At 41.8% G+C, this 26965-nt stretch overlaps 2 protein-coding genes across 8 annotated transcripts in view; one reads left to right on the plus strand and one right to left on the minus strand.

The window, feature by feature from the left end:
• Positions 1-4232, plus strand: part of GNB4 (G protein subunit beta 4) — an 86979-nt gene extending 82747 nt beyond the window's left edge. For all 5 annotated transcript variants that reach the window (XM_072142751.1, XM_072142754.1, XM_072142755.1 and 2 more), the window contains exon 10: positions 553-4232. In XM_072142751.1, the coding sequence (XP_071998852.1) occupies positions 553-659 (107 nt within the window). In that variant the 3' untranslated portion in view covers positions 660-4232. The remainder of the gene's footprint in view (positions 1-552) is intronic.
• Positions 4233-9407: 5175 nt separating this feature from the next.
• Positions 9408-26965, minus strand: part of MFN1 (mitofusin 1) — a 30097-nt gene continuing 12539 nt past the window's right edge. For all 3 annotated transcript variants that reach the window (XM_072142757.1, XM_072142758.1, XM_072142756.1), the window contains exons 3-18: positions 26761-26896; positions 26406-26565; positions 25638-25762; positions 24784-24892; positions 23459-23566; positions 23118-23271; positions 22132-22199; positions 19500-19621; positions 17939-18065; positions 17343-17447; positions 14766-14868; positions 13874-14100; positions 13596-13748; positions 12580-12776; positions 12350-12484; positions 9408-10311 (exon numbers count right to left, since the gene is read on the minus strand). In XM_072142757.1, the coding sequence (XP_071998858.1) occupies positions 10242-10311; positions 12350-12484; positions 12580-12776; positions 13596-13748; positions 13874-14100; positions 14766-14868; positions 17343-17447; positions 17939-18065; positions 19500-19621; positions 22132-22199; positions 23118-23271; positions 23459-23566; positions 24784-24892; positions 25638-25762; positions 26406-26565; positions 26761-26896 (2099 nt within the window). In that variant the 3' untranslated portion in view covers positions 9408-10241. The remainder of the gene's footprint in view (positions 10312-12349; positions 12485-12579; positions 12777-13595; positions 13749-13873; positions 14101-14765; positions 14869-17342; positions 17448-17938; positions 18066-19499; positions 19622-22131; positions 22200-23117; positions 23272-23458; positions 23567-24783; positions 24893-25637; positions 25763-26405; positions 26566-26760; positions 26897-26965) is intronic.

Consider the following 26965-nt stretch of genomic DNA (forward strand, 5'->3'; position numbering starts at 1 on the left):
CCATTGTGGACCTAGTGTCTCCCCCTACAAAATAGTCCACTATGTCAGTTCACATACCTTTGTCACACAAGTGTCTCCCCAAAGTCTGGAAGGAGCATGCAGGTATTTTGGTAACTTTATGGATTAAGGTCCATGAAAAAATCTCCAGCGGCTCCATTATTGTGTTCTATTGGATTGCTTTCTCCTAGGAGGGAGAGTAATTCCATGATTTGGCAGGGCCACAGTGTGTTTTATGTGTCTATACGGCTTTGTACCGGTTTGGACATGTCACATCTGTGATCTCAGAATATGTCTGCCTTATTTCTGATATAAGGACTCCCTGTCTGGATCTCACCCCTCCCCTCTCCATATCGAGTCATGGTGCCCGGCTGTACGTACGGGGAAGGACTGTCACCCGAGTGTGCGCCATACTGCAGCCTGGTGCCGTCGCCCTCTATGGGGACATATATACATCCCACAAACAGTGTGAAAACGCGGCCTGGGTGAAGTTATTGGCTTGTAAGAGGCGGGAGCATAGTGTATAACCCACCTGTGTCTGTTGTGTCTCCGCAGGAGTCCTTGCTGGTCACGATAACCGTGTGAGCTGTTTAGGTGTAACCGATGACGGCATGGCTGTAGCTACAGGGTCTTGGGACAGTTTCCTCAGAATCTGGAATTAACGTGGGCAAAGATAAATGATCTTGTAAATTCTCCACTGAGATCTGGAGAGGTCAATGCTGCAGCCTATAGCTGTGAAATAATAACATTTCTACCTTGTATTTGCAGGTGAAGTTTTTCTATTCACTGATTATTATTACACAAAAAAGGCTTTCTTTAAACTAGTAAAAAAATCAAGTGAAGTCATAAAGGGTTCAAAGGGGAAAGCGCATTGGTGACTATTTAAAGGGGCTAGCACACAGGATCATGGTGACCAAGAGTCTAGGAGCCAGTCTTTATTTTGTGGTTTGGTTAAGTTGTTTTTAACCCTTTTGCTGCTAGAAAAGTCAGTCTTGTGTATTAGACCTTTACAGCAGCCACACGGTTAAAAGATTTCTGCTTTGTGCTCAAAGTCTGCTGAGTCTGTACTGATATATAATTTTTTTTTTTTTCCTTTTTTTAAATTTTTTTTTTTTTGTACATAATTGAATGTACACACTATAGCAGCCGATCATGTAATGTTTGTATGTAAAAAAAAGAAAAAACGAAAAAAAAACACAAAAAATGAAGAAATATGAAATAATGCCTTTTTTATTTAAAGAATATGAAGTGTAGCTTTTTTTGAACGCCACAATAGTTTAGTGATAAATATACTTGATTGTCGTTTTTTTTTTTTTTTTTTTTTCCTTTCTTACATTTTTTTTTTCTCTTTCGTGAACTTGCTGTGGATGAAATGAAGTCATTGCTTTTGTATTTGTATCCATCCAGTCGTAGTATTTCTTGACACTTAGGCAGGCCAGTTTTTAACCTCGCTCACTACCCCCTTATATTGTGTGGCATGTTGGGACAGAGTTATGTACTGATGCCATCGTGCAGTACCAGAAATATGCAGGAAAATCCAATCCACTCTTGAATGCACTAATGTAAATTGCTAAAGTTTCCATCTACCTGCACTGAAGAAAAACAAAACAAAAAACTTGAAATTTCTAAACAAAGTTTTTACTCTAAAAACCTGATTATTGAAAGATCAAATGTGAAACCCTATACAAGACTTTTGTCACAGTTAGATGGAGGACACTGATCACATAGATTCTGCGTTGGAACGGCACAGCCTATACCCCTCTAGTATTTACCCCAAATGTGGCAGATCCAGCATTATAAGTGTTGGCCACGGTTAGACGAGTTCTTCTTGATCATGGCCGGCCTGTCCATGCAATTTATTTATTCCTTCCCACTTAAAGCCCAGTGCCAAATCATCTTCTCCTTCAGTATTGAGACTTGAGTATCCGCAGGCGAGAATCCACCATATTGAGTCTTTGAGGCCATGGATCGTGGGTAGGTGAGCAGTAGCCCCCCCATTGTGATGCACTGTGCCTTCAGTCACGTTTCTTCTCAAAAGTGCCAATAGACGCCAGTCAGGTGACCCCCATCAAGATGAAGAGCCTTTTTGCACAAGTATTCTCAATCTAAGTCAATATGAAGGACCAAATTTTAGCTGGGATTCAGTATTAGAAGCATTTTTTTTGTTTGTTTTTACCACTTGACACTGAAGGAGTGAGAAGGGACAAGTTTGTCCATAACAGTGTTCCCCTTTTTGAGCACAACTTTTTGAGACCAAACAGACTTCAGCACGTGATCTAATGTGTACCCCCCCTTCCCTCTCCCGGGAACACTTAACCATGCTGCAAAGTCCTGACTACACGTCATTCTGACACTTGTAAACTTGCAGCTCCAAATTCCAAGGATTCCGATATAAGGTAGATCAGGAATTCTGGGAGATGATCGGGTCATGTACATTGCTAGTTATTATAGCCAGAGCACCATTTTTAGGGGAAAATGACATTTTAAGGTGTGATGTGGTCTAAAGAGACTTTGGATAAGAGACCTTTTTTGGGTTCCCATTTAATACACTAACTGTAGCGGGTGTGTAGTATCTGTTGGGTATAGTAGCTTCTATAGATTGTACTTCCCCATCACTCGGTACCCACCTACCGCTCTTGTGCGATGTTGACACCTACAAATTGTTCTACTTGTTCTCGCTGATGTTCTTTTGTTTTAAATTTGGGGAATTCACAATGTGCCAATATTTAACCCTTTGTATTATTAATGCCAACTGTAATGTATTTTATTTTGCCAGCCTTTATGTTTACTTGTCGCCTTCTTACATTGGAAACGGCCTCTGAACAGCCTGCAGCCGTTGCCCTTCTCTATGTCCTGACAAGGAAGGGGCCTATTCTAATGATTATTAGGGGATTGCTAGTGATTTTAGGTAGTCCGAGAGCACTGCTGGCCCAGCGTTTGTGCGGAGGACGGGTACTTTTTTAAGTGACGGTTTGACAGCCTATGGAAAATTTGGTGAATCTGGCGACATTGCCTGCCCCTTGTGCACTTGCCAGGCTGTGCCAACTTCCCTGCAGCGGCCCATCTATGTGACGTAAACCAAAATGGCCACACGCTTCTTCCTCACAGGCCGGAGAAGACGGCTTTCTCTATATTTGACTTGAGTGGAACTGTAGTCTGCCTAATCCATACACTGCACCTTCCCCTGTCAGTATAAACTGCTAACTCTTCATTACATTCCGACACTTCCCGCTCCGAGTGGCCGCAGACTACTTCACGTCCTGAGGATGAGTGGCAGAATGGAAGACTGCGTTTGTAATGAAGCATGGGTCCATGGCGCACCTTGTATACATACTCTGGCATGCATATAGTGAAATCTCTTCCTAAGTTTGGAGGCAGCACCAGCCTGGTCTCTTTTCTTCTAATTTTTATCCAATTGCTGGTTGTATAAAATACATGCAGAATGTTTAATGCCGTGTCGTATGGTAATATGTGCAAACAGTGTTACTGATTGATATAACCTGATAAACACATTACATGTGCCTCACAGATTCTTCTACCACACAGTGTGCTAGGGTCCGAGTTCTATATGGACTTCAGTGGAGAGTAGTTCTAGATCTTTATGGCCTTTTATTGCTTTCTTTACATAGTGGTGCTTAATCCTGTGTGTTTCTCCATTCTGGGGGGTTGGGTGGGGGGAGGGGATGAAAACGGTTAAACAAAAAAAAAAATTAAATAAAAATAACTTTAAAAAAAAAAAAGCATCTTTTAACATGTGCGTTCTTACACTTTATATCCATAGAAGTCCAAGGTTTAGTTGCTTTTTGAGGAAACATTGTTTTGTTGCTGTAATATATATCTCTCTCTACACTTTCCAGGAGGACGATTCTCGCACATTCATTTTATAACATTTTTACTCATGTGTTGCTGACAAAAGGCTTTATAAATATGGATTCTGACTTAGTTCTGCACTGCCTTTTGGATCGTGTATGTATTAAGAACTGTCTTTAAAGGTTTTAAGCCAATTAAAAACCAGGGACGTGCCATGCTTTTTCTTTTCCCCTTCTCTCTCCCTTTATAACAGTCGCTGTTGTATAAAAGATTTCCCTGTGAAATAATCACTTGCTATAAACGTTTTGTTTATATTTTTCCACAATTGATTTTTTTTTTTCTTTGTATTTGTACAGTGGCTCAGTGAAACCAATATGTTGCCATGAATTGATATTGTAACCAATAAACAAGTGCTTTTAACCAGAGATGTGGTATGTGAGGTGTATTGTCTAAGACCAGAAACTAACATCAACAGCGGATGGTACATTATCCAGAAAAAAATATTAAAGGAAATGTACTGTTAAGATCCATAATGATAAAGCAGTGACTCACAATAAGAATAGTAATAATTCCTTTATTTATATTGTGCAGCGCTGCACAGAGCTTGCCACATCAGACCTTGTGCAGTTACACACAGATCCAGACACTGCGACTGCAGTAATCTTCTTATTCTATATTCCTAAAATTATGCTAATGAGCCTGAGGGTCTCAGGGGCGTTACCAGAGCCCCACCATACTGCAGCTTCCCTGGTAGTTACACTGTACTTTACCCTCTCTTTGTGATAAAACCTCCTTTGCTGCAGTAAGATCACATGAGGTGAGGGAAGAGCAGAGGGAGAGTTATACAGTATAGCAGCCTGTGAAGGTACAGCATGGAGGGGCTTTGGTACCTCCTTCAGCTCATTTGCATAATCTTACAAGTTGATTTTAGAAGGAAGGAGGCCATGGTTAACTAAAAGGAGGTTCTCATAGATCCAGGCACTGTGAATGTGGTAAATGTTATTGCACATGGACACAGACCAGTTGCATCCTTTTACATCCTATTTATTGACCAGAAATGCATGCAGCGATGCTTGACAAGGACAAAGTGTCAAAATATTTCAAGCTGCTGCTTCTTCCTTGATTATATCTTCCTAGATCTTTGTGCTGCGGGCACCCACTATGATGTAGCCAGGCACAGATTGGGAAAATTTAGATACTGTCCCACACCTTGTTTTTCTAGATAATTATTTTTATTTATTTATTTTTTTTAATTAAAGGAAACCTACCACTTTGGATAGGGCTTATAAGCTGGACATGCCTCAGGGTGAGCTGGTGCCGGCGCTTATCTCAGGTTATGTTTTTAAACAGTTTTAAAATGTGTTAACAGTTTGTTAATGTTTATATCCTTACTGGCTTTCCCGCACCGGGGTCCACGCTCGGCGCACCATGCGCGGACAAGTTACTAAGGATATAAACATTATTAAACTGTTAAAACACTTTCAAACTGTTTAAAAACATAACGGAGATGAGCGCCGGCACCCGCTCACCCTGAACTGGTGCACGGCATGTCCAGCTTATAAGCCCTATCCCAAGTGGTAGGTTTCCTTTAAAGGAGTTGTCCAGAAATGGGAAAAAAAAAATGTATATGGCTGTGGGGTGTATTAACAATACACCTTATACTTACCTCTGTCCACACATCCGTTCTTTTGCTGTGATGGCTGCCTCTGTATACCGAGGCTGGAGGTGATGTCAGCAGTGTGTGCGCGCGCTACTATATCAGGGGATTCAGGATCCAGCAGCTTGTGCACTCTCAATGTTGCATCACTGCCAGCCACTGTATACAATCCCTTTAAGTCTAAAAGAAAAAAACACTTACAGGTATAAGAGGGGTCAGAGAAACCATCTCAGGTTCATCGACCATGTTCAGAGAGAAACAATTGCTTAAAGGGGTATTCCCATCTCAACATTTTAATATTTTTCAACTACATTTCTTCAATTATATTTTATTAAAAAAATGTACCCAAATGAAGATAATTTTCCAGAAATTGTCCCTTGTGTCCTTGAATACAACCAGCCCTGCCCTCTGGAAGCATTGGCCAGGCATGTGTTATTGCGGTGCCCACCACCTGGATTCATTACCACATTACGGCTGTGGCACATGCAGTAATTACCAGACATTTCATATGAAAAAACTGTTTCTTTGCACAATCCCATCAGCAGCGGGGGTCATATCCAAGGACCATGCCTCCATTTCATAGGGACTACAGGCATCCCCCGACTGAATGACACTCGCCTTAGATAAACCCCTCTGCCCACTGTGATCTGGGGTGAAGGTCTCTGGATGCTCCCAGGCTGCAATGACCAGCTGTAAGGTGTCTATAATAAAGCTTTATTGATGATCCTTATTCCCATGATTGCAAAACATTGTGAAAATCCTCGGGGGCAAAAAAAATAAATAAAAATTGTCTGGAACTTAAGTACAATTATAAAATATATCAGTTGGGAATAGCATACAGTTTTAACTTAAGAACAAACCTAAAGAACCTGTCTTGTACATAACCCGGGGACTGGCGGTATGTGACTACATTCATGGGAAATAATCTTCACACAGGTACATTTTTTTGATAACATCTATGTGAAGAAAAGTGTGTACACGGTAGATTAATTAGATGTGTAAGTCCACTTGGTAACTGAGCTCAGGTCATATTGTCCTCAGAGTTCTGGGGATATGGATTAGGGGGTAGGCATCTATCGCTAGTGGATGTTCTTCTAGACTGAGTGAGTTAAACCTTCTCACTTGTGTTTTTTCTGCTTGTGAAAAGGTCCATGTGAGGTGTACCCCATCATTTATCATCAGGAAGCTTGACCTGTTGAGAGACCATTCTCCCTGATGAAGAGTCTGACGGCTTAGGAAGTCTGCTTGAATGTTCTCTACTCCTCTTACATAAACTGCTGATAAGGAAATTAAGTAGTCTTCTCCTAGCTAAAACATGAGAGAAGCAATTTGCATAAGCTGAGAACATCTAAGTTGAGGTAATATTGTCCAACCTGATACTGCTTTCCCTGAAAGTATTGGAAGAGCTGCTTGCAAACCCCTGAGTATGGCTAACAACAACTTGCAATTTGATGAGAGATGTTCTTGTGTGTGATGCCAGGGACCTTGGAATATCTGATCTAGAACGTGAGCTCCCCACTCTCTATGGCTGGCATCTGTGGTGATGATACCGTCCACATGGAGCAGCTGGTATAGTGGCTGTAAAAAATACCAAAGAGACGTGGCTGATCTGATGGAGACAAAAGGGACCTTCTATATTCCTGAATTCTTGACACTATCTTTTCTAGGGGAAGAAAAGACCTGCAAGGAGTCTAACAGAACCCCTAAAAAATACTTTGTAACATGTGGTCATGGAAGGTTTTTGGTTATTTATAAGCCACCCTAGGCATGTTAGCATTGGACATGTTCTTGCAACCTGGTCGATTACCAAGGTTATGCCTTTTAGAACAGAATTTAGTATCCAGCCAATGTTCGAAATTTGTTTCCAGACGTGGTGGAAGAGAGAGAGCGCTTTCACCCCAGGGCATGGTGTCATTGGGGACAGTTTTGGTGTTTAGATGGTCTAGCCGGTTGGTTAAAAAGGAACCATCTACTGTTCTGGGGAGGCCTGGGGTTCTGGGGTCTAGAATCCTTACATCCCTTCTGGAACCATGATCTACAAAAAGGGCCGGAAAGGTTTTATCTGTTTAGTAGTTGGCGGAAACATTTACTTTCTATCCCCGATTTTCAATAAGTTGCCCAGAACTGAACGACAAAAGGAGTTTTCCTTCACAGGGAATCCCACACAGCTTGTTTCTGGATATAACAACCCCTGGCCAATTTTTCAACCATAATTCCCCGCAAGCTGAATAAGATAAGGCTGCTGACCTAGCAGAGTCTCAGGGCATCCACTGAGGCATCAGCTAAAAAAAAAAAAAACCTGCTCCTTTCTGAATATTTGCTATAGACGGGCTAGGAAGTCTCTAGGGATTTTATTTTAGCAAAGCCAAACACACGACACATGCAGAATCCCAAAAGCCTGAGGAACCCATCTGCTCTTTTGTCTATGGGGTCTGTAAGTGATCCTAAATCTTCAAAGGGGAGATTTTAGTGATAGCAACATCAATACCTGGGGCGGTCGATTCTGAATCAAACAAATATTTTCGTTTCACTGATCTGGGTTTTTATCCATACCTTGGCGATAAGCTTAGTGTCATGTATGGGAAAGATATGTTTTTGTTTTTCTGCTAGACCTTCAAACATAATGTCTTGTACCGACTTTGGTTCTATTTTTTTCTTCAATTTCCATGGTGGACCTGACCATTTTTAAGAAATGTTCAGTGTCTGTAGCAAACAGTGGCCGACCTGCCAACTCCTCATCAGAGATGGAAGAAACAGAGTCGTCCTGGCCTATAACATCCTTTTCTTCTGACTCCGAGCGAGTACAAGGAATGGGGACAGCGGTGGAAGGGCCTGGGAAGTCCGGATTTACTAATACTGGTCTCGGATTGTTTAGACCCCTAGTTTATCTCTCTACTTCTTCCATCCAAAAGAAATATTCCTCCTTCATAAATTTCCTATTGCAGGGGGAACAGGAAAACATATGATAGTAGATAATTTATGAATGCAGACTCTGAATTCTCTTTGTGTTTTACCTGTGGCTTTTTTAGGCGCCTCTTCCCCTGCAATGGTGTGTAAGCAAAAAGAGGGCAGAACGGAGAGCAGGAACCTTGACAAGTCTGGGCACTGCTGCTGGGGTTCCTCCAGTTTAAAGCTTTCTGGCGTGAATGTAGGCTACGGCCACTTCCAGTCCGGGGTCCAGCATCTAATAGCCTATGACATATTGATATTATACACCTACATGTCCCGGAGGAGAGCTAAACCACCTAGACCCGTCCTGCAAACACATGATGGCAGAAGATGCCGACGTGCATACACGGGAATATATATGCTACTAAAGGGGGCGAGTGGTGTATGGATGAGCCCCATTTCATAGCTGGATCATAACATCCGCTTAGGTCCCTTCCTGTCCTTGGGTCGAATCCCTCGCTCTCGAGGGGCCATTGTGGTAAAGGGGGAAAAAAGGGAACTCAAGATGAACTACAAATTATAAATGTGGTAAATATATTAGACGTGTACAAAGTATCCATCCCCTGAACTCATGGCCCCCATTCACTTCCTGCATCCACACTGTTCATCTCAAACTAATCTAAACCATAAAGTGTTTGAGTTGTTACAGGTTAGTCCCTATGTTGTAACAACTGTAAATTAAGTTTAGTTAATACAGAACATTGATCCTGTAAGGCAAGATATTATTAGTATGTGAACCAAGATGGTGGTTGTACACGGTGTGGTCTGGCAGCATACATTCGCTTTTGTACTTGCCATTCTTGTGCAGCCGGGAATAAGTCTGTACTTCTATGGGCAGGGGCAGACCCTGATGAATGCAGAGTTTCATTGTGCCCACCTACATATATTTTCAGTGTTTTCTTGGAATGCACTTGGCATTTGTACAGGGCTGGACCTGGATCTTCCGAAATCTGCACAAGATCCTGGTTGTAAATGGTGAATAAATACACAAGTATTGTGAGAAATACAAAACTTTTACTTTTGTTTCCTGTCACAAACCGCCACTATATACATTCGTAGACGTAATGTATAGAAAAATCAGTGCCACTTGTTACATGTCAGCAAGTGTAGGAAAAGTGTAAACCTTCAAAGTCATTTTTTTTTTTTTTTTTTTTTTTTTAGAATAAGCAGCATCTCTTCCCATGCTACTGATGACTATTAACCTGTGTGGTTCCATTATATAATCTTTAGATGAAAAGTATCATTCATGACTGCGGTCTGGTCTACAGTATTAGAGAAACGCTACTAACAGAAAGTGACTGTAGCATTAAAAGAAATCAGAAGTATAAGGCGTTCCTCCCGCACCCCTATACCACTGCTAATCCTGCTACAGTAACCCATAAAGCGGGGATGCTCCATTGCCATGGCCCTAGAGACAGAGGGTACTGCTGATAAACCTGAGTGACCCTGAAAATCAAGTGGGGGCTCCCCGCCACTCCGAAACCCTTTACCACTAATTTGGTACAAAGAATATAAAGATTTGCTCTCTTCCATCTGCTCTTCTCATTATATAATAAAATAAATATTTCAATGAACCCGGGATTTCTGCCAAACGGAAACACTTTCTTTACAAAATAAAGAAATATATTCTGGTAGCAAAGAAAGGAGTATAACCCGACTGTAAGGTAACGTGTAGAATAACGTCCAGCAGGAGGTAGCGCCGTCAGCTCACAGCTTCACATAGAGTTACATGCCAGTCCCTTCACAGTACAGACAGTCCTGCACACCAGCCTACAAGTCACTAGCTTCTTCAGGTGCTCCAATCGGTCTGGAGTATCCATCCAGAATGTCACTTGCTCTGGTTAAGGAACATCTTTGTAAAGTGATCCAGCTCATTCTCAAGATGTACAGCTTTGTTTCTGTGAAAAAATAACAACAATGAAGAATTCTTCTTGCAGAATGGTGAAACTAAGAAATCTTTCACGCAGCAGATCCTACACGACTGAACACTTCCTCAGAGAACTAAATTGGTATACTGTATTCACACGTCAGTATTTTATTCACCAGGTACAAATGAAGAGCATAAAATGTCAGCATATCCCAGTTTTAATGTTTTCACGCAATAAACTCTTTATAGAATGGGTCAGGACACAATATCCAAGTGTAATCACAGAATATCAGACTACTTTATACCAGTAGAGGCGAACCTATGGCACTAAGGCAGTGATGGCGAACCTTTTGGAAATCGAGTGCCCAAGCTACAACCAAAACCCACTTATATGTTGCAAAGTGACAATTTAAGCAGTAACTTATTGCTCCTTGCTGTAGCACAGGTTTTAATTGTATTGGCCTCCTGCATTCACCAATACAATAGAAAGATGGAGAAATTTGGATTGTAGCTTTCCTCCAGGGCCCCCTGAAGAGGGAGAACCAGGGTCCCCCGAGCAGGAGCTCCAATGACAATCTCTATCCAGCCCTTCCCGCTCCTCCTGTAGTCCTGGCAGCCTAGCGCTGAGCATGGCACGTCCTAGGCTGTATTGGATCACAGGAGAAAGCCTTTAATCCTAGTTGTCAAAGTGTGTTGGGGTGAGGGCTTAAGTGCCCACAGAAAGGGTTCTGAGTCCCACCTCTGGCACCTGTGCCATAGGTTTGCCACCACTGCCCTAAGGGCATCCAGGCTATCGTCCCAGCACAGAATTTACCAGACAGGACATAAAAACAAAATGGTAGATTTCCTTTATGCATTGAGAAAACATACCTCAAGAAGGCTGTAGCTACAATGATGCAGAAACATATTTTGTTTAATCCCTGAACTGGCTGCAGTACATAAACACATTACATTAAGCTTCCTGAACGGTCCAGATAGGACTCATACACAGCAGCTGGGGGATAGTGCAGCGATTGATTACTCCTGCCTGTCAGGCACAACACAGTGAATACAGCGTGAAGCAGTGCATAATTAGGGTAAAGAGGAGAAGCACTGGAGAAGCCACAGAAGCAACAGAGTCTTTTTTTTAAAGCAAAACCACTCAGTTCAGGGATTAAACTAGATACGTAGATTTCTTTTAAGGCCTCATGCAGTCACAGGAAGCCCAGGACTTTCCATGTTCAGCGCCATTTTAAAGTGACTGGAAATGCAAAAGAAGCGAGGAGGTGTGGACAGAGGTGAAATGATATTGGAGCTCCTAATCCGGGCCTTGTGATTTTACCTGTTCAGAGAACCCTGGATGGAAGCTACAGTGATAATCTGAATATCTCCTCCTCCTTCCTACTGTATTGGGGCCCTCAAGATGCTGATACAAGAGAAACCTGAGAGAGCAGGCAGCAATTGGCAATTTGTAAAAAAAAAAAAAAAAAAAAAAGTGGGTCTCTATATAGTTCACCATCACTGCTATAGACAGCAGAGGCCTTTTTTAATGTGTGCGGAAAACAAACAAATCTCCAATGCTAAACTGATGATTTTTCTCCAGATTTCCATCACTTTTCTGTCAGATTTTGTCAGTTTTTTACCGATGCAAGCCTGCTGTAAAACCTGTATGTATGACAAATTACACTGCCTTACTTGTCCCATCCTTAGCAGTGCGGCTGTGCATGTAACGCTAGTAAATACACCGCCATCTTTTGTAATTGGGACACAACACTAGAAGACTGTACAATGTCATTATATTCACTAGCTCAGAGTCATGGGGCTGAATGGAGGCTTTTTTTTTGCAGGAGAGTAGATGGCTCAGCGGGTAAATAGAGACATTTAAGGATCAGAACATTGATAACCCATCCTAAAAATAAATCATGACTTTCAAATTAGGGGCCAAATAGCTTTCACACATTCCCCACTTCCTGTGGGTTAGTCAGAGGCAGGAGCGTGGTGTGTAATTTACCCATCATGTATTCCATATAGGATGTGAATAACTACTGAGATAGAATAAGATGCAGTAGTAGAAGCACAGGGACACCTACCGCAGCACCTTGGCTTGGTGTTGCACCGTATCCAGCTGTCTTATTTCCTCAGACTGCTTGTTGATGGATTCCAGTAGACCCCTCTGAGTAATGTCCACTTGCTGACAGAGTCTAGTGAAGATGTTGTCAAGCTCTCTATGAAAGATGAGGAAACAATGTTATAGATCCACAATCTTCTGCGCTGCCATGAGAACACATTGTGGTTTAGTCACCGGCGTCTATGAACTTACTTCTGCACTTGGTGGCTGCAGTTGGCACTGGTAATGCTGACTATCATCTGCAGTTTTTGGGCAGCATAGTTCACAAACTGTTGTTTGAAAGCCCTTTCCTTGGCCCTGGTGGTCCACGTCAGCCTTTCATACATGTACAAGCTTCCATATGCGAGCATGGAGCAGGCAATCAGCTTCCAGCCCACAGCTCTCCAGATCTGCAAAAATAAGTGTGATTGGGGTCACCACATGTCAGGCAGCTTGTCCCACCGGAAATGTAGAGAATTTACCATAAGAAGGTCAAATACGTAAAAAAGTGGTTCTACAAATCCCTAAATGTTAGTTCTACTTCTATGAATCGGACATTGAAAAAGCACATGCTCCCAAGTTATAGGATGGGAGAAGTGTCCACCAGCTACCCATGTTCGGCAGTTCCACTAAGCATGTGCGAGGGAGGGACCCAGGACCACCGTTCTTGTAATCGGTGGATGTCCCACAACCATCTGTCACCCCCTTTACATTGTTAATACTCCAGTTCATAGGACAGCCCATAAAATACACCTCCAGAAAGATGTACACACAATAAGAAATTTTTGGTAGTTTAATTATCCCACTGCAGTGTACAGTAATCTAAAGGGGAAGCCCTTCAAGGTGGTAACCGAAAAGAACACATGCTTTAATAGAATGGTGCTTTCCTTTAATTCCTGCCATGGCTCCTATCAACCACTGTAAGAAGGAACAGAAATTTGCTCTGTTTATGACGAATAGCTGCCCCCATCAATCAAGTACTACTAGCCTATCCTGAAACAAGACTACTAATAGCATTTTCTTGCCAACCCCTTTAAGATCAACTGTGTACCCAAAAAATTACATGTATTATTGTTGTAAACTAAGCCAACTAGATGATGAGTGATGGCCCCTAAACTAGGCCTGCACTAGTGTTTGTGGATTGGTACATATAAGTATTGGTCACACGCTGCACTTAGTTTCGTGTATTGTAATGGTTTCCCAATACGTTGTCTCGTGACGGTGCTCACCACTCCTCCAACAATGATGACCCCCATAGACCCTCTTGATGTCAATGACGCCAATCCAGACATCACAGTAACCATTAGCTCTTCTTGGGATACGGCCTCTGGAGTCTGGGCAACATTACAAGTCGTGGTGGGGGTGGTTACAGGTCGTGGGATCTGGAAAAAAACGAAAAACTATTAACTTACAAAGGAGGATTCCACCATGATGTATTATAAAGCAGGATTCCATATCACAAGCATAAATGTGTTAACGTACATATGCAGAGCAGCTCAGCACATACCTGAAAAACCGGTTCTGTAAGTCCTAGCAACATACGAGCATTTTTGGCCCCTAAATACCGATTAACAAGTGACGTCCAACCGAGGGAAAAGCGAAACTCAATGTCTTCCAGGAAATCACAGCACAACTTTTCACAGTTTAAATTGTAGCTGAGATCAAATTTCTTGCAATGTAGACCAGTGCTATATTCACTTTGGACAGCAGATGGCAGCAAAGGCTTAAGGTTTTCTGAAAATGGGAAAAAATAACAGGGTGTGGGTGGGCAGAGCAGAGCCCAGGCTAGGCTAGGCAGAGCAGAGAAGAGAAGAGCACAGGCTAGGCAGAGCAGAGAAGAGAAGAGCACAGGCTAGGCAGAGCAGAGCAGAGAAGAGCCCAGGCTAGGCAGAGCAGAGCAGAGAAGAGCCCAGGCTAGGCAGAGCAGAGAAGAGAAGAGCCCAGGCTAGGCAGAGCAGAGAAGAGAAGAGCCCAGGCTAGGCAGAGCAGAGAAGAGAAGAGCACAGGCTAGGCAGAGCAGAGAAGAGAAGAGCACAGGCTAGGCAGAGCAGAGAAGAGAAGAGCACAGGCTAGGCAGAGCAGAGAAGAGAAGAGCACAGGCTAGGCAGAGCAGAGAAGAGAAGAGCACAGGCTAGGCAGAGCAGAGCAGAGAAGAGCACAGGCTAGGCAGAGCAGAGCAGAGAAGAGCACAGGCTAGGCAGAGAAGAGCAGAGCACAGGCTAGGCAGAGAAGAGCAGAGCACAGGCTAGGCAGAGAAGAGCAGAGCACAGGCTAGGCAGAGAAGAGCAGAGCACAGGCTAGGCAGAGAAGAGCAGAGCACAGGCTAGGCAGAGAAGAGCAGAGCACAGGCTAGGCAGAGAAGAGCAGAGCACAGGCTAGGCAGAGAAGATGGAGGTTACCTATAATGTCCTCTTGTGCTTTATATATCGAAGAGTTGACAGCGGCAGAACAGCGGTCAGCAAGCTTCCTCCCCATTCCCTTTTCTATGTGTGCATTCAGTTCCTATAGTTTCAAAAGATGAGAAATATCACAGCCTGCAATGTGAAACTATTTGCACAGAAATTATGGTTTCCTTTCTTGAGGACCTTTCATAACCAACTACAACAATTTGCATGCTTGGTCCTGGGCCTGGCATCACCTGAAAATATTGCCATTGATTGCATGGGATCAGTGGGGGCTACAGAAATAATTTAAGCTGTGCTAAATCTTTGAAACAATGCTCATGAAAGGATTCAAATAGGAGGTTTTTTTTATAAACTATGCCCTGCCCTCAAGCAAGATGAAGAGTATGGCCTGGTGTACATTCTGCTGCTAAACATGCCTAACCACACGAAGCAGGAGAGGGAAGCAATCTGCCGCCAGACTCTGGGGCATCTCCCTTAATACAATAGGATTGGAAGATACCATACACATTAGATAGTTGACCAGTCATGAAGAAATTATGACAAATTTGACAATCACCACATGGGCAGTCAGCTCATAATTGATCTTGTTTGTGTAATGAAGAGTTAGATAATTTTCCAATATAAATTTTCTGTATCAATTCTTCACCATTTTCTAGATCTCTGCTTGCTGTCATTCTATAGGAAGCTTTATTGTTTACTTCCAGTGGATAGAGATTTGTCCATGGTGATGTGACGTCACACAGATGCACGTTATTATCACAGAGTAATCAGAGTCGTGTGATAACGGCTCCTGCACCTGCCTGTCCATCACATGACCACAGACATATCTATCCACTAGTAAACAGGTAGAATGACAGCAAGCAGGGGGTATAGCAGTGGTGTGTGTGTGTGTGTGTGTGTGTGTGTGTGTGTGTGTGTGTGTGTGTGTGTGTGTGTGTGTGTGTGTGTGTGTGTGTGTGTGTAGTTAGGCGAGATAGAAGGACATGTACCATGGTAATCATGTACATTGTACCATCATTGGAAAATTGTATAACTTTTCCTTACACAAACTATATCAATTATTTGCTGAAAGTGGAAAACCCCTTTAAAGAATTTGTGTAGGATCTGGCTATTAAATATACTGAGGATGGGCAATGGATCCGACCATTAATTCAGTCCTAACTATGGTCAGGCAGGTCTTCCTGTCTGGTCATATTCCTCTCACATGAAAGTGGATCTCCTGTACTGCAGGAGCAGGGAGGAGGCAAACAGCAGCAGAGCCAGAGGCACTACCAGTCCAGCAGCACCTGCTCTACAGATAAGAAAGGTGTCTAACCCGAGAGAGGGGGAGCAGAGCTGTGTGTGGGTGAGTGGAGTTAGGCGAGGTAGTAGAGTGGCATGTCCCATGGTAATCATGTGCATTGTACCATCATATACCATGATAATCTTCTCTTTATCATGTTAGCATCACAAAGGGATCAAGATTTGAGGATGCCCTTTAAAGAGAACCCGTCATGCAAAATAACCCTCCTAAACTAAATATATTTTCATAAACTGCCATTAGAGAGCATTGCCTCTATCCCTTTATTGTCCCTCTACATGCCTGTAAACCTAAGCAATGAGGTCCTAAAGCTGTATGCAAATGACCTGTGAAATGTCCAATGAAGCATTAGCATATTCAAGCTGTCCACTCTATTCATGAGTGGGAGGCACAGCCACACCCCCAGTGCTTGACTGACAGCCTGTATAATGATGTGAGGCTGTATAATGATGTGCTTCCTGGTGCTGGTGGCCACGCCCCCTGCAGCCTGTGTGTGTAGGTGTGTGTATAGGAGAGATACAGCAGCTCCAGGATGCAGCCATGTTATAGCAGAACATGTCAGATTCATGTGTAGCTGATGTCTGTGTCTCTCACATGTGTATTAGGAGGATGCAGCATGTCAGCAGATGCAGCACACACACTAGCAATGCTTTACTATACATTACACACAGACATGAGCAGGGGGAGGAGAGGGGAGGGGGAACAGGGGTGACATCACTGCCTCTGACCATGTGACCAGCCTCATTTACATGATAAAAAATAGATGATTTTACAATGATTAATGTATGAAATAACTAGATAAAGGCTGGGATGGATCCTTGTGAGCTGCTCCAACAGGTAGTAGTGACAGGACAAGTGACACAGACCTGATGACAGGTGTCCCTTAAAGGGCAAACCACAGCTCTCAGTTGAAATTCATTTCCTACAATGCCATACATTGACAGTTCTCACCAGAGCGGCTACTGCCATGTAACTAAGGACGGTAATGTCACTAGTCCCCCAGACACCTGCAGCCGCATCAGGCGCGGGTCTGTGGCCAATCTGAAATTGATTATCTAAGCTAAAGTGCTCAATTATTGTAACCCTTAAAAAAAATGGCCTTTTACAGCTGTTGCCCATCTATGGTGACAAAAACCAAGCACAAAACAATATGGTTTTCAATTTGCAGAATGTGTCTGGTAATGTCATGCTGATACACCATCCAAACCCCTGCACCTTATAAAAGACAGACATCAATATTTTCATCACACAATAGTAGAATTATGGCTTACATTTTTATAGTGCTTGAGAAACTGCGCTGAAGGGTGGAAGTCTCCTTCAAATTTGTCCACTAGGAGGGATAAATGGCAAATCTCATCCATCATAGCATCCGAAACCTGACAACATACAACAATACATCAGTCCCCGTGACCATCTGTGGAACCAATAAATTATATGTAGAATATGTGATTGTATAAAATGGACACAGCGATACAGGTTAGTTTTTTTTACTTGTTTTTTTACACAGTAAAGAATGTGAACATGTTTTAAAATGTGTTGAGTTTTTATTAGACCTTCTTTTCGGTTCCATTAGAGGAACGGTGGCTTAGTGGTTAGAATTACAGCCTTGCAGCGCTGGGGACCTGGGTTCAAGTCCCAGGGTGAACATCTGCAAAGAGTTTGTATGTTCTCTCCGTGTTTGCATGTGTTTCCTCCAGGTCCTCCAGTTTCCTCCCACACTCCAAAACATACTGGTAGGTTGATTAGACTGAGCCCCATTGGGGACAGGGACTGATTTGACAAGCTCTGTGCAGTGCTTCAGAATCTGTGTGCGCTATATAAATTATCAGGAATTATTATAATCACAAAGATGTCAGACAAGCCTTACCTGCTTGTTCACCACCTCAGTGATCTGCAGGATTCTTTTCCGGACATCTTCAGAAAGGATTTCCATCTGACTCTGTATAAACTCTAACCTGTCCACCTGGTATTCTCTGTTTTCAATCGCATGTACCCTGAAAATGTCCACAAACCGCAAAATGTAATATACATTTCTAATAAAGGTCTAGATAAAATCTCTTAGTACAATCTATGCTGGAGCAAGTATTGTGGTCAGACTGTGCAATAACACCCTTTCTTTATACCTACCTGCGGCTTCTCTTGCTCTCAGGGGTAAAGGTCATGATGTAGACCCCTGTATGTTTATACATTGGGATATTTTACAGCCCCCTGTTGTAAGCATACGATGCCAAGCCGCGTGACTTATACGTACATCAGAGATATAAACTAGATGTGAACATAGCCTAAATTGTCATTTAACTGAAAAGATGGAATTATATTCCAGGATTGGACTTTTAGCAATGGGGGGAGCGTCATTAACCCCTTCATCACTGCTGTACGGCAATACATATCCTACGTGCCCATGCTTATAAATGTCTTGACAATAACCAACTTCAAACGGCTACATCTCCTGAACTCTGGCACCTAGAAACACAATTCTGGTGTCATATTAAAGGAATAAGAGGAATATGTGGATTCTGTATGGATGCTTACAGAGCCATCAATAGCCACCCTTAAAGTTGTACAGGTTTCTATTTCCGATTGTAACTTTAAGAGTGGATATCTCTGGTTATCCATAGACAATCCTTATACGACACCAGAATTGTGTTTCTAGGTGCCAGTGTTCAAGAGACATGAGTGTTAGAAGTGTGCCCTGTCAGCTAGAGGCAGAATATAGAAGAAGCTGCAGGAAAGACTTTCACTGTACAGAATTGCAGAAGTACATGCACCCTCTGCATCTGTAGTGGAACCTGGGAAAGGGTGATGGAATAATGCTGTACATATTTATAACATATTTTGTTAAAAGTTAGCAATTAAAATAACCAATTGGAAAATGACAGAAAAGGCTTATTTTTTTCACATTTTTAGTCAATTATTGCAAAATATAAAGAAAAATTATGTAATTAATATCAAGTTAAGTTGTACATGTAAATGAAAACAAAACAAAAAGTCTAAATTTTAAAGCTTTTCCAGGAGATATTTAAAGAAGCGCATAGCAGAACGTCAAAAATTGACCATTCAGGCACCAGTGACCATTGGTCACGAAAAGGTTAAGCTCTGCAGTTAAACTATTCCCTAGCCGCTCTCCTCTGCTGTAATATCTAACTAGTACTGCTCTTACTTGGAGAAGAGGGAGCTGTGCTTATTGAGGTAATCTCACACAGGAATACCCCCCAGTCCGTTTAGTCAAGCTACAATCCTGGAAAACAAATCCATTTTTCACAGTCATGCTGCTACCAATGTACACAAATATATGGTTACACTATAACTAACAGTATCAGCAGTTTTTTATGGTAATATTTTATGGTGGGGTCCCATCCCTTTGAGACTGTTTCTGGTACCTCACACCTCTAACCAATATAGTGAATGGAAAAAACAGATCAGCTTACCTTTTATCAGCAGCCTCCACATTGATGGCATCCATGATATCTTTGACAGTATCTGTAATTTGTTTAGCTCTGATAGTGTGTTGCTCAAACTTTGTTTTCACTGCTGACTGCGAGATACATTCCTGTGGGGCCCAAGTCACAACACATTACTGTGATCCCATCCAAAGCAAGTCCGGAATAACAAAAGGCAGATGGCACCAACCAGCGCCCGAGGAAAGGACTCGCTGCTGCTCACATAAAACTCAAAAAGCAAAGACATGGCATGAGGAAACAAAGATGAAGTGCGATGGAGGAGCAGCAGGACTGTGCTCTCCTCCTACATTATGCACAGCACAGTAATGTGTATTAGTAGGAAATAAAATACAAAAGATGATAAATGTCATCACCTAATAAGATGATAGCGTGACATAACCTAAAACTGTCCCCTCTGACCCCAGAAGTAGTAACACTCCCCTTAACACAATTTTAGTTAGAGTTTCCTACATATTTTATTATTCATGTACATGATTATCCGGGCCACTATGTCCACGAATGTTATGGCAAAGTATGGTTACACATGGGGTCTTAGGTAAACCCCCTATTAGGATATATTTCACTTAAATATAGCATGTGAATAAAACACAAACTATTATTGTGTCCTTATATTAATGGATAACACAACTGAAATCAGTAGAACTATGTTTTTACACGCAGCATTTAGGACAATTTCAATAAGGAGAGTATGGAGACATTTTTTGCACCTATGCTATACAAGTGTCACAGGGTAAATGAAGGTCTGCTGACATGAACAGTATGATGAGTCCCTTGGGTCATTCTGGGATATTTGTTCATGATATGCGTGTGACAATGTGATCCTAATACACCTGCCTGACAATAACCTTACATAGTTCAGATATACCCCCCAAATCTGATCTGAAGTAAGCTATATGCTTTGTACTTAGAGGAATCTTGTTGGCTGGGAACATGATAGTTGTAATCCCTATACTGTATAACTTATTTAATCTTATGGAAGTGTTTGGTTTCATTACATAAGGTCCTCTTTGCAGGTAATGAGTGTTGGCTGACACTACAGAAACTTGATACGTGCTGGTTTCCACTTACATTACTTATTATTGGTCCTATGTAAAACAGAGCAAGAATTGGTGCAATTATTTGCTAATACTTTTCGGAGTGCACCATCCATGAAGAAAACTTATTGTTTTTTATAATGGGTGTGCACGTATAGGAGGGGGCAGGATATTAGGCAATTTACCAATAAACATCTATTAATAGTTCTGCACCACTTTCTTGACATATATAGCTCGCACATTAAAGATGAAATCAGCTGAAAGATATCAGCGGCACAAGGGCCTATATATGGAAAGCCACTGGTATGGAGATATCTGATGGCGGCCAATGCACGTTAGTTGTGCCCATCAGTACTACACACAACCACACATCCTTTATCAGAGCGATAACAAATCTGTCTACTTTATCTAGAAACCGGATAATTACGTCATACTTGAACACTGAATGTTTACACAAAATAAAATAAAAAGGATTAAGAAAGCAGAAAAGGAAAAGAAAACGATCAATTGTCCCCCAAAGAAGTGAATCTAGGGGTCAGCAATGACGAACAAGCCAACATGTTAGCACACACTGCTAGAGCTAGATTAGAAAGGAATGGACAGAGAGGAAGGACTAGGGCAGGAGAATGGTTAGTAAGTACTGCAGAGGAGAAATACACAGGTTATTAGGAATACAGGCATTGTGTCCTAAAGCAAAGGAAACTACTCTGCTTATAATAATGCTGACTTCTTTGCTCTATGATATGTAGTCTGAAGCAAACTGAAGTATTTCACATATATTAATGCACCTCCACATCCGGACTAAACTAAGTACTACATAGAATGCTCAACCAAGGTCTACAACCACTAATAACCTATTATAGAGGACTTAGCTCACCCCATTTAATAATTCAACAACATCTTCCTCCCAATTTGATAACTACTTACACATTTCTACCTGAAATAACAAAGGAACTGCACAAAACAGAGTTTTGTAAAAAGATTATCCAGGATTGTTACATCATGGAGAGCGCAATGATTTAATTAAACAGCAGAGGCAGGAGTCGTAAAATGCCCCCTGTAACTGGATCAGCAGGCAACAGGGGCAAGACCCTTAGTGAGCCCAGAAGTTGTGTCTCTTCCCTGTTAAAGACCATTACTATAAGTGACAACTCATAGTTGGGTACCAATGGGTTGGGACTGGAACTGCACCAGGGGATAGTGGGAGATCCAGCAGAGATCCTACGAAATTCAAATAAACTAAACATTACCCAAACAAGCTTCAGTGTGGACCCTCCTAACATTTCCCACTGTTACCTGGCGTAGTTCCTGTCTCAACCCACTGGTACTCTCAAAGCTAACCGAGCGCGTCTCGGCCAAGCACACATGGTCGACTGCCGGGCAGGGATATTTTTACGGTCATTTTTTACGAGGGCGTCGTCTTGCTTTGTTTTTCCCTATCCCAATTATAGTTGGGGGGGGGGGCCTTCTACCAATTTTGCAATAGGGCCCAGCAACTTCAGGTTAAGCCTGCGGTGGCCATTACTAATGATAGTGAAAGCTTATGCCAAAGAACAAATCTGTACCTCAAAGAGTTTTTCAAATCTCTGGAACTCCAAGAATCTGGTTTGAAATCCTTCAGCAAGTGCCCCACCTAAGGGAAAAAAAGGGAAAAAAAACAATTATAAGTCAGTTCAGTTCTACATCTGATGTGAGAGAAAGAAATCTTAATCTCCATTCTGGGATGCGGTTTAATAGCATCGCATTGTGAATTCTGTTTTCACGACTGGTAAACCCAATAAGTATGAATACAAAGTAAGTTGGAGGAAAAGTAGCCTATATACTAGAGTATGAGCCGAGTTTTCCAGCACAATTTCTGTGCTGAAAAGCCCCGTTCGGCTTCTACTTGAGGGGGGGGGGGGGGGGCTCTGCACGCTGGTGGCGAACTAACAGGCAGACTACGTATGTGCAAAGTTTTTATCCTGGAGTGTAGTGATGTACAACTGGGGGCAGTGCAGAGGGGTGTGTGTACTAGCCAGAGCAGCTGTGAGGAGGTGGGGGAGCCTGACTGGATTTGAAAGCTTTTCTGTCTCGTTGGCCTTTCATTTATGCAATCAAGAAGAAGAATAAAAGCCGTTTTTATCCTATAGCAGCACCGCATATTAATGGTTTAGAAGCATTGAGAAGACTTTACAGTGTTCTCTTTTTAGCTGGTCAGAGGTGACAAGTTTCCTATAAGATTATGCAGCTCCTGCACTCAATCATTTGGGACTTCAGAAGAAGTGACGTCCTGTGGTCCAAGTAAACCACGGATTTACCAAGGGGTCATGCAACCCCTATAGTAGGACACAGGTGCTGAAGATCGGAAGTACTGCTGCAACATGTTATCCGGGAGCTAGAAGAGGCCAATTACACATGACTTTTCTTTTATCCATCTGTGTCCTGGCCCTAAGGGGTTATTTAGAATTTGGTTACAACTGACCAACAGTAGAAAAGACCGGCCAGTAAGACCTGTAGTAAAAAAAATAACAAAATAAATAGACATGCTGTCATCCATTACTTCTCCACCTACCAGCCTCAGGCATTCCCTGAGCCTTGTGCATCCGGGCATTCAGAACTTCTTTGGCAGAAACAAAAAAAATACGATTTTGTGCCTCTGAATGATCAATCACTTTTAGTTCATCCACCAAGAAAGACTGACAGCGCTCAGTGTGTTGGTTACGCACCTGCACATATGGATAACAGAACACAATGTTAGTAGAGGCACAAGTGCAGTCACACAAAAGAAGCTGCACATCTGTACACAGAGTAACCTGTATAGTAATACTAACTACACATCATTATCAGAAGCAATCACTAGCAATACATTCATATATGACAAATACAGACATGAAAATCACTTAATAGACTTACATCCTCCATGTATTCTGGTTCAGATGCAGATGCATCCCATCGGTTATTCAAGATAAAAATATTTGGCTTGGAAAGTCTCTCATTGACTTTATGAAAGAAGTGTTTTTCCTATAATGTAAAAACAATTAAAAAAATGTGTTAAACTCTATCTAGAACATCAGGTTTTGTTTAATAAGGAGATGGAAATGAAATAAATGGGGAGGGTTGATGGCTGTACCAGGTGCCCCCAGTAAAACTCTTGTCGATTTGCGAGGAAGTGTTTCCAATCAAATTTCTGGTATTGGAGACTTAAATCCCATGTACAGGATAGGTCATTAATATCAGATACGTGGCAACTAAAACACAGCACCCCAACCTACTGGCTGTTTGCATGTGCTTTCAGCAGAATGTCTTCCGGCCCGTTTTATGCAATATTTCGATTGCCTCTTGCGATTGAGCTAGAAGCTGTTCTCCATTCTATAGTTGTGGTGCCACAAACAGCTGATTGTTTCTATTGCTGAATGTTGGACCACTAAGCATCCCATGGATAGGGCTTCATTATTGATAATCCAGAAAACCCCTTTAATACTTTGTGGTTAGAAACAAAACAAATTAGATCTAACTAACCAAACTAACCGAAAAGGGTTCTTTGTGATACAAAATGTCCTGCAAAATAACCCCTTCCTCTCTCCATTCATCCAGTCCAAAATTGCATCTGTGCTCCAATACATCTGCCATTAAAATCCAGCATGATAAACCAAGGACACTGGCTCATAGATCAAGGCAATGTGACTGTGGTAACCTTCTTATATGTATTATCCATGGCCTCCTTCCTTTTATAATGCACTTTACGATTATGCTAATGAGCCAGAAGGTCACAGACCATTACACTGTGCAGGAACACTCCCCCATACCTCCAGCACAGCATTACAGCCTGTGAATCTACAGCATAGAGGAACTCTGGTAACATTCCTATAGCCTTTACAGCTCTTTAGCATAATGTTAAACATTGATTTCAGAAGGAAGGAGGAGGCCATGTATAATAAATATAAAATTACCATAGTAACGGTGCTCATTTTGGGTAGTAGATTTCTTTTAAGTGAAAGATCCTTTGGTTCAATTCAACACCTAAGCTGTGGCACTATTTGTGGAAGAAAGACCCATGTTTTCAGATTCTGAACAATACCTCTAAGAAAACTTTAGATGGAACAAGTGGTGATTTTAGCACAGTGTCAAGTCAAATGTAAACCAGTGCAGATGGTGTCACAGGGAAGTGCTCAGAAATCTAGTTCCGTTTTGTTATATATCTAAAGAAAAAAAAGATTAGGCATCTGTAATTTTGTTACCGTGTTCATAAGTGTAGATTCTGAATTGGCCACCAGAACAAAAACATCAGCATCAAGGCAAAACTTGTCAATCCAGCTGTCTAGCTCCGTAGTCACATCTGTCCCTGGGCTGCAAAAGAAAGCCACATAAATGGGTGGACTCATGCATCACGTCTCATAGTATGAGAATGTCACAAAATGTCAGTGTGATCACGTGATAACATACGCTGTAATAGAGGCCACTTAGCGGATTTAAGATGGATGAATAGCAGCTATTTTACAGACACATAAAATTGTACAAACACAATAATATAGAGCAGTTTATTGCTGATAGAAGGGTTACACATTAACCCAAGTAAGTTTACTTTTTCCTGGAAAGGTGAAGCCCTGTCTCTTCTAACTGAGGAGTATTGGCTATACAAGGATTACAAAAACTTGGAGACACCAGCAATAAAAAGGTTTTACTATGCAAATTCAAGCATATTTCTGCATGCACATATTCACTTATTACCTCACATTCAGTGACAGAGTCAATGACAATTATCCCTCCAATTGCATCCATACATATTAGATAGAAGTATATGTACTAACATATGCAGCCATACATATTAGAATGTATACAGGATACAACAGTGGTTCCAACTGGCAACTAATAATTACACCAGCATAATAATGAACAATCTTTCAGGGATTTTTTGATGCTCTACATTACCCATTTCCAATGTGTACAGGCACTTTAAAGGGCATCACTTACCGAAATTTACCTAATCTTGTAAGGGAGGGGGGGGGGGGGGGGAGTAGAATGACTCCTGAAGTTAAGAGAGCAAACGTCATGAAATGAAGGAATGTGGTATCACGTTTCTATTCAGTCTTACCTGTCTACAAGAACCAAGTCATCTCTAAGAAGTGCACATTTTGTTTTGGGCCAAAAAACATGTACAAGACACCCGGCTTCCAGATCTTTATCCATATGAAGGGCATGAGCCAGCTGATTCACCGTCTGCACAGAGAAATCATTTTTACCTCCATGTATAAGAACTACTACATGAAGCCCATTTTAGGATTTCACTAGAGTCTAGTTTGCAGTGAACTGATCAAATGCATTGGCAATTTTTAAGTTTCTGTGATCCTGTCCACCTCTTGTAACAAACACTAGTATTCTTATCTCTGCATAAAAGGCCAACATTAAATACCCCTTAACTGGAGGTTGAAATGTAGAAGTATAACTGTTTAATAATGAAAATATAAAAATTCAACAGCTGTGGAGAGGAGATTTACCTAATTGAAGTGTAACACTTTCATCAACATTAGGTTTACACAAAATGCAATTAGTCAAGTCTCCTCCCTATGGTAATTAGTCAAGTCTCCTCCCTATGGTAATTAGTCAAGTCTCCTCCCTATGGTAATTAGTCAAGTCTCCTCCCTATGGTAATTAGTCAAGTCTCCTCCCTATGGTAATTAGTCAAGTCTCCTCCCTATGGTAATTAGTCAAGTCTCCTCCCTATGGTAATTAGTCAAGTCTCCTCCCTATGGTAATTAGTCAAGTCTCCTCCCTATGGTTGGTAAATTGGGTTTCAAAACCTAATGCAAATACAAGGTGTGACTGCATCCTGCATGGTGCTCAGATTATTGCAAATAATCACCTTCACGCTCTTCTTCTCCTCAGATCCTTCTGTCATCAAGAATGGGTCTCCATCTGTCCCCTCCACGCTTAGGAAGCAGTTAGTGGTATGTCCTATGCCACTGGGCAAGACCTTGTCCCACAGCATGGAGTTTATCACTGTGCTCTTCCCACTGCTTGTTCTAAAATAAGGAATAACCAAAAAGAAACTGATTTCATAGTATGGAGGGGCAAACAATACAAGCGTGTCACACTGTTAGGAGAGGGGAAATTCAGTATTAGGCCATCTCTGGCCAACATTAGATAGAAGATGCTTAGTAAACAGTCTTCATTGACTGAAGTTTATTCATAAAAAAAATTAAGTATTATAGAAATACCTGCCAAAGAATGCCACCTTCATGTGTCTCCGAGACAGAACTTCACCGATTCCAGCTAATTTTCTTTTATAGCTCTGAATCTCTTTTAAGTCATCCTCAGAAGTTATGTTTCTTAATTCTGGATTACGATAGGTTTCTGTGGTGGGAGGCAAAATATGGATAGTTACATATTTTTTCTTCCAGCTCTCAGTTGTCTGGTCGGTGG

This window comes from Engystomops pustulosus, chromosome 3 (assembly GCF_040894005.1).
Source record: "Engystomops pustulosus chromosome 3, aEngPut4.maternal, whole genome shotgun sequence".
NCBI lineage: Eukaryota > Metazoa > Chordata > Amphibia > Anura > Leptodactylidae > Engystomops > Engystomops pustulosus.